Source organism: Octodon degus, unplaced genomic scaffold, assembly GCF_000260255.1.
Source record: "Octodon degus isolate 3935 unplaced genomic scaffold, OctDeg1.0 scaffold00092, whole genome shotgun sequence".
NCBI lineage: Eukaryota > Metazoa > Chordata > Mammalia > Rodentia > Octodontidae > Octodon > Octodon degus.
The window spans coordinates 9,432,748-9,440,270 of NW_004524668.1; the positions used below are offsets into that span (position 1 = coordinate 9,432,748).

The following is a 7,523-nucleotide window of genomic DNA, read 5'->3' on the forward strand; positions in this document are numbered from 1 at the left end:
GTGTGTGTGTGTGTGGCCAGCTCAGCCCACCAGGGGGCGGGGCTGGCTGGCATGTGGTGCTGGGGATTGAACCATGGTCCCTGTGCTTTGCTAAGCTTGTTCTAAGTAGGTGCTTTAGACCACTGAGCCATCTCACCAGCCCTTCTTAGTCATTTTGAAATGCACAACTCACTAAAATTTATTATATTTACCACACTGCGCACAGATCTAAGAAAAGCCCAACCCCACCCCATTCCTCTGAGGTTTTATGCCCTCTGCCCCATGTTTCCCCACCCACTAGGCCCCGGCCTCTGTAAGCATGATTCAGTTCTCCTTTTCTGTGAATTCAGCTGTCTTAGAGCCAACCCGAAGTGACAGCATCCAGTCCCTCATCTTTCCGTGTGTGGCTTATTTCACTTAGCCTTGTGCTCTCCAATCCCCTCCATGAGGCACAAGTGGCGGGCTTTCTTTCCTTTTTTGGGCTGAATAGTACTCCACCTTGTATACCTTCCATGTCTGCTTTACCTCTGCAGCTACGGATGCCCACTAAGGCTGGTTCTGTACCCCGGGCGTGGTGAACAATGCCACAGTGAATACCCTGGCACAGACATCTCTTCCAAAAACTCATTTTACATCATTTCAGTAAATATTCAGAAGAGGGACTGCTGGGTGACCCGGCAACAGTAATGTTTTTAGTTTTCCACAGTGGCTGTACTAATTTACATTCCCAGTCACAGCATGCAAATGTCTCTTTTCTCCATGTCCTTGTCAACTTGAATTCTCTGTGTGATGATGGCCTTTCTGACAAGGATAGGGTTGGAGCTCGCTCCGAAGCTGCATTTCCCTAAGGACTGGTGATGCTGAGCATTTTTTATTTTTCCGTGGACCTTTTGTTCGATCTCTTTTGAAAAAAGTGTATTCAGGGCCCCCATCCATTTTCTAATCGGATTATTTGTTGTCCTCCTATAGAGTTGAGATCCTCATGTATTTTAGACCTTAATCGCTTATCGGGTGCATGGCTGCCGCAGGTTTCTCTCCCAAGGCATGTTTGTTTCTTTCTTCTATTCATGGTTTCCTTTATTTTGCAGAACCTTTCATTCTGATGCAATCTCATTGGTCTATTTTTGCGGTTGTTGCCCGTGATTTTACAGTCAACTTAAAAAAGCGATTGTCCTGGCCGAAGTCACACGGTTTTTCCTAAGTGTTCCTTTGACCTCGTATTTCCTTGGAGAACAGTGAGTTCCTAGGGAGGAGGGGTCCTGCTCCTCCCGGTCCGGTTTGATGTTGCCAGCTAGCTCTGAGGTCGCCACAAGGCCCTGTCCTCTGCTGTCCTGCTTGCTCCCTGACAGTGTGGTGAAGGAGGCTGCTTGCCAAGGCCTTCTCGATGGTGAGCCTCGGCAGACGCTCCCTCTGGAGCCGGGACCCACGATGACGTCATGTCGCCACGAGCATTTCTGTCTGGTAAATTACACAGCTGATTGGATTTTCCCTTGCTCGTCCTGTAGCTGCTTGAATAAAATGGGACTTCGTTGATCTCAGGACTCACCCCCTTGTTTTGGACATTAGTCTCATTCTCGACTTGATTTATTTCTCAGTTTATCTACTTTAAATTTTTTTTTGTTTTTAAAAATAATTTTATTGAGAAACAAATAACAGTAAGACAGTTTCACAACCAATTACTAGCACATTTTCAATAATTAACACATTGCATATTGTTGTTTTAGTGGTTATTCATACTTTAAATTTTTAAATTCCTCCTTTTCTTCTACCCTTCTCTGATCCATTCTGTGGAAACTACAGTTCATCGTGGGGAAAGAAAGGTTTCAGTGAATAGCCACTACCTGGAGCTCCAGTTCAGCCAGCTCCCCACCGTCTGCTCCGAAACGGCAGCCCAGGCCCCTGGTCTGCACTGTGCTGAGCGCGGCCTTCCAAACACGCCCGGTGAGTCACGCCCCGCTACAAGCAGGGCCGGGCTGCGGCGTGGGCCCCGACCTTGCTAACTGTCCTCCTGGGCTGGCGTTGTGCTAAGTGCCCCGCAGCTCTCAGGCAGCTCCTTAGACAGGAGGATTCCCCAGCCTGGACTCTAGGGTGAGGCCGGCAAGGCCAGTTCCCAGAGGTGCCAGCAGGTAGGAGCTGCCTTTGTAGAACAGGACCCAAGATGGGCGTCAAGAGACTTAGAGTCCCTTTTCAGACCCAGTTAACTTGGAAAAATCCTTTCAAATCCTACTTTCTCCATTTAAATGTAATCCATGGGGGCCAGGGAGATAGCTCAGTAGAATAAGTGCTTGCCTGGCAAGCGCAAAGGCCTGAGTTCAATCCCCGGTTCCACCAATAAATAAATAAATAAATAAATAAATAAAATCCATGATTGCTAATTTGTGTTTGCCAACTAGTTTGACTTAGAGATATTGAGTCATCTGTGTACACGTGTGCATGTGGGTGTGTGCATGTGTGCCTGTGTGCCAGCACGTGTGTATGAGAGAGAGAGAGAGAGAGAGAGAGAGAGAGAGAGGTCCTGGTCAAGTGTCACCTCTACTCCCATAGAGCCTGAGCTTGCCAGTTGTCACCAGTAACTGCACTGTTTTTTTGTTTGTTTGTTTGTTTTTTGGTGGAACCGGGGATTGAACTCAGGCCCTTGTGCTTGCCAGGGAAGCGCTTATTTTACTGAGCCATCTCCCCGGCCCCCAATAACTGCATCTTAAATTTGAAGGTGATGCCAATCACCCTGATGAGAAACAGACAGGGAAGCAATCAGAAGCCCAAGTCTCCACATCCTGACATCAGTTTTTCTCCAGACAGCCTCTGTCTTACCCACACAAAGCTGAAAGACTAAAGATTCTGGAACAAAGTAGTCCTGGGTTGAGTTCTGCCCCTTCACGTCCAAGCCCTGAGCTCATAACAACCAAATGAGTAGCCACAGACCCAGGGCTCTGCTCACCACGTGTGGGCTCTTTCCCTGTGTCCTATGTGTGTATTGGTGGCCATACACACATCACCTGCATTTTGTGCCGGACACCAAGGTACAGCCAGAGTGGGGCCCTCACTTTCTGGTTCCAGGGCCCATGCTGGGCTTTAAGCCTTTCGTCTCCAGGCAGCATACCTCCCTCTGCTTGGTCAGGCGGTTCTCCAGGTCTTGCACCTGCCTCCGCTCCTTTTCTAGATCCTCCTTCACTTTCTGGCGCTCGTAGGCGATGCTGTTCTCAGAGATCTGCAAGTCAAGGGCAGGACGCTCGAGTGTCCACAGAGGAAGGGACATCACTGCATGGAGTGCCAGGGGTGGGGGAGGGGTGGCCCAGGCCACCAGTGAGACGGGCTCAAGGGACAAGATGCCTGGGGAGAGAGAGGCCAGAGCTGGGCGCAGCTGGGGTGGGAGCCAGGGGCTGGGTTTGAATCAGCTGTGTGCATGGAGAGAGAGATTCGTTGGGCAGGATTTCCAGCTGGTGTTTAGGAAGTGACCCACTGAGGTGGCACAGATCATGTTTTTGGGCACTGAGCCACCAGCTAAACTAGTATGTGTTGGCCCTGGGCCCGGCCCTCTCGAGGCTGGTACTGAGGCATAAGGGAATAAGTGATGTCCCAAGGTCACACCACTAGGCAGGGTAGGTGGCACTGTCATGGACATGGAGCCCCAGCCCCAACCACGGTGCCACACTGGCTCAGTGTCTGCCAGCTGGAGGCAGGAACCGTGCTTACATGCTGGCCAGCAGAGCCATCGTGTGAAGGGTGCTGGGGGTGGCAGGGAGCAGCACCCTTTGTCCCCAGGTCACCATCTCTGTCAGATTGTGCTTCTCAGCCCTCTGAGGCTGGCTTCTTAGTGATCACGTGGCATGACCTTTGGGCTGACCTGGGGTGGAGGATCTTCCCCAAGCCGTGCTGGGGGCCGTGCCACACATACCTCGTTGCCATGATGCTGGCCGAGGGACCTCCTGGCTACACCCTAGCCCTCCTGGGGGGTCCCTCTGCCCCAGGTAGCCGAGCCACAGAGTGGGAGCTGCTGATGGGGTCCTCCGTGCGCATGTTTTGCTCTGGTACCTTACCTGCACCGACCTTTAGCCAGAGGGGCTGGGATTGCACACTCCCATTTTACAGATGAGAGTGCTGGGGCTGGGAAGTTCTGTCACCCGCTCAGGCCACCTGCCCAGCTGGCCACCTCACTCTTGGGCACTTCCAGAGGGATCTGGCAGCCCGTACCTCCTTCTGCTGCGTCAGGCGGTTCTCCAGGTCCTGCGCTCGCCTCCGTTCTGCCTCGAGCGCCTCCTTGGCTTTCCTCCTCTCATGGGCCACACTGCTCTCCCAGACCTGAAAGCCAGCAAGCATCCTCAGGACCTGCACCAGGGGTGGAGCTAACACCGATGCCACTCATGCGCCAGAGGCCCGACTCCCCTCCCGCAGAGACTTCTTGGGAAATGCTGCTAGTGGCTCAGTTGCATAGAAGAGAAAACCAAGGGACCAGATGGTGAGGCCCAGGGTCTGCACCCCAAGCCTGCAGCCGCCCACAGAGGCTGTGGGCAGTGCCCAGCAGTGCCGGGGCTTATTGGCATCCCTCTGGCAGGAGAAGTCTCATGAATGAGTGATGTAATTCCTCATTCTGGAAACAAATCTGCGAGAGAACTGGGTGTCAAGAGCAGGACAGTGGAAGGGCTGGGGAGGGAGCTTGGTGGACTAAGCACCTGCTTAGGCAAGTGCAGGGACCGGGGTTCGAACCCCATCCCTGGTGCCACATGCTGTACCCCTGGGCATGCTGAGCCAGCCACTAAGACTGGGTGTGGTGGCGCATACCTGTGATCCCAGTGTGAGGAGGCTGAAAACAAGAGGATCACTACAAGTCCGAGCTGCGTAGTGAGTCCCTGTACCAAATACAGTGAGCTGCATGACTGAGCTGAGAACCCTGAGCACCCAGCAGAGTGTAGGAAGCACAGGTGGATACATGTGGGTCCTCCCGTAAGCCGTCTTGCCTGGAAGTTACTTGCTGTCCAGCTGTTCAGCTAATGGGCTTAACAGAAACCACCAAAGGATATAAACTGCTGCCCTGGCCCACTTCTGGTCACCCTAGGAAGGGACACCTCAACTTTCAAATGGGCGTCTTTCAACACCAGCTTGACTGCCAGGTATCTGGAATTTGGAACATGATTTCCACTACAATCCGGGGCTGGGGGAGGACCCTAAATTAGTCCACTGTAAGCATTTGAGCCACAACACGGCTGAGGCATTGTGTATTTTGCAGTGAAAAGTGGTTTTAAAGGCTCTACTGCTCAATTGTTGCAGTCCGAGCCCTAAACAAAGCGGACGAGCGGTGACAGCGTGAGAATGTCACATTTGTTTTGCAGGCTGAGGTGGCATTCAGGGTGCAGCTTTCTCCTGTGAACTGTGGAAGAGATTTTGTGGCACCTTCTAGTGACATCTACGGGGGGCCCTCCTCGCCTGTGTCACCTCAAAACCTGAACTGAGACCTAGTGGTTCTGGGGTCCTTAGAGCCAGCTGCTAAAGCAGTGGAAGGTCTAATAAGAGGAAAACTGCAATCACACTGTGGCTGAATGTGGCCCTTGGCACCCGCATGATAAATTGAAGCAGTTCTGCCAGGAGTGGGCTGATGTCTTTGCAGACCTGGAGTGGCCTGGGCACAGATCTCCTTGGCAGCAAAGCTCACGTCTTCACCCAAGATTCTCTGTGACCTTGGAATCTCTAAATTCAAGGGCCTTCCTGGCCCAGCATGACTTCTGGGTGGCTTTGACTTAGTGATTCCTTGGGAGTTTCCTCCCCACCGGCCCCAGACATAACTGAGGGGTGAGACCGGGCCATGGTGTTCCTCCAGTCCTCCCCGCATCATCCTTCCGTGGCCTCTTTCCTTCTCTCTCTCTCCTGCTGGATGGGGCAAGGGCTTTGAGAAATGAGGGTGCAGAGAGCCTGAGGCCTATGCAGAAGAAGAGGTGAGTGCAACCTCATTGACATCACATGTAGATTTATGGGTCACCGTCCCCTGCCAAGAACGCAGGCACTGCTGCAGCTGCTCAGCCAGGAAACAGCCCAGCCAGGATTTGAACTCTTATCTTATCCAACTTCAAGGCTGCCCTCCTCTGTGCGGCCTGAGGGTTGAGGGGGTCCCTGAAAACCCCTCAAGGCTTCTGAGGTGGACCCCAAGCCAGAGCAAATCAACATCACAGAGCTTTCCCAAAGCTAGTTTGACCGCACTCACAGAAGCCCAGCATCTTCACCAAGGGACGTTGGAGTCGTTCCCCGTCCTCTTCCTGAGAACAGTGCGTGGCTCGGGTCCGCACTTCAGGAAGAAACTGAAGGCTAAATGCCAGTCCTTGGCACACAGTGAACTGTGCTGCATTTGATGCGGCCAAGACAGGGCTGCAGCAGGCTGCAGGTACTTGGTTCAGCCTGAGTCCATTTCGCCAAGGGGAAGTGAGGGCCAGATGTTTAGACTTTTTTAGAAAATCTGGGTTTTTTAAAAAACCTCTTGGGGCCGGGGAGATGGCTCAGTGGAATAAGCGCTTCCCTAGCAAGTATAAGGGTCTGAATTCAATCTCCAGTTCTGCAAAAAAAAAAAAAAAAAAAAGTTTGGGCCGGGAAGATGGCTCAGTAAAATAAGTGCTTGACTGGCAAACGCAAGGATCTGAGTTCAATCCCCGGTTCCGCAAACAAACAAACAAACAAACAAACAAAAAACACCTCTTAGGCACTTGAACATTCTGGGGGCAAACATATCTACAGCCTCCTTCTACCCATCTGTGGCTCTGGGGATCAGAACTGGCTGGAGGGAGGTGTGGAAGAAGCAGGGGTCTGGGGCTGGCGGTTGTAGGGGCAGATTCCACTTCCTGGTTATCATGGTCCCGGCAATCACATGGAGGAGGAATTGGATGTATATGGGGGGAGCTGGGAGTCCATAGGCGCTGACTTTCTTCTAGGGAGAGAGGCTTTGACTCAGCCTTACCTAAAGGCAGGTAAGCCTCCTGCAGCCCCAGGGAGCTATACCTGGCTGGCTGCCCCAAACTGGAGGGCTCCTCAGAGGTGGGGCTGAGAGCTGGAAGTGTTTAGGGTGCCGTGGGAGGATCTGTGCAGCCCTGAAGTCCTGGAACTCTGTCACTTCCCATTTTTATGCCTTGGAACCCCATATCTGTGCGGAAGACCCTCATGTCACCTGTCCTGACTTGTCTCCCAAACCCCAGCTCTCAGAGTATCACACATTGCCCACAACATTACCCCACTGGCTGTCATGGCTATAGCTCCAGGCTCTTTCCTGAGTCTCCATGTGTCTCAAATCAGCCAAGTCTGGCCTAGCACTGCTGGCTCCAGGCAGGAGCCATTGCTCTTCTCTGTCTGTCTGTCTGTCTGTCTGTCTGTCTGTCTGTCTGTCTGTCTCTCTCTCTCTCTCTCTCTCTCTCTCTCTTGCCTGTGCTTTGGAAACAACTTCCCACGAGGCATGGTGCCATAGTACTTTCTGCCAGTACCTGTAATCCCAGCTCTCTGGGAGGCTGAGGCAGGAAGATTGCAAGTTTGTGCCCAGCCTTGGGAGACTTAGTGAATTAGTGAGAACCTAT

General features: G+C 52.4%; 1 protein-coding gene across 1 annotated transcript in view; it reads right to left on the minus strand.

Moving 5' to 3' along the window:
• Nucleotides 1-7,523, minus strand: part of LOC111818468 (forkhead-associated domain-containing protein 1-like) — a 48,740-nt gene that overhangs the window by 36,311 nt on the left and 4,906 nt on the right. Inside the window, exons 5-6 of the mRNA XM_023722543.1 lie at nt 4,171-4,278; nt 3,080-3,187 (exon numbers count right to left, since the gene is read on the minus strand). Coding sequence (XP_023578311.1) covers nt 3,080-3,187; nt 4,171-4,278 — 216 coding nt within the window. The remainder of the gene's footprint in view (nt 1-3,079; nt 3,188-4,170; nt 4,279-7,523) is intronic.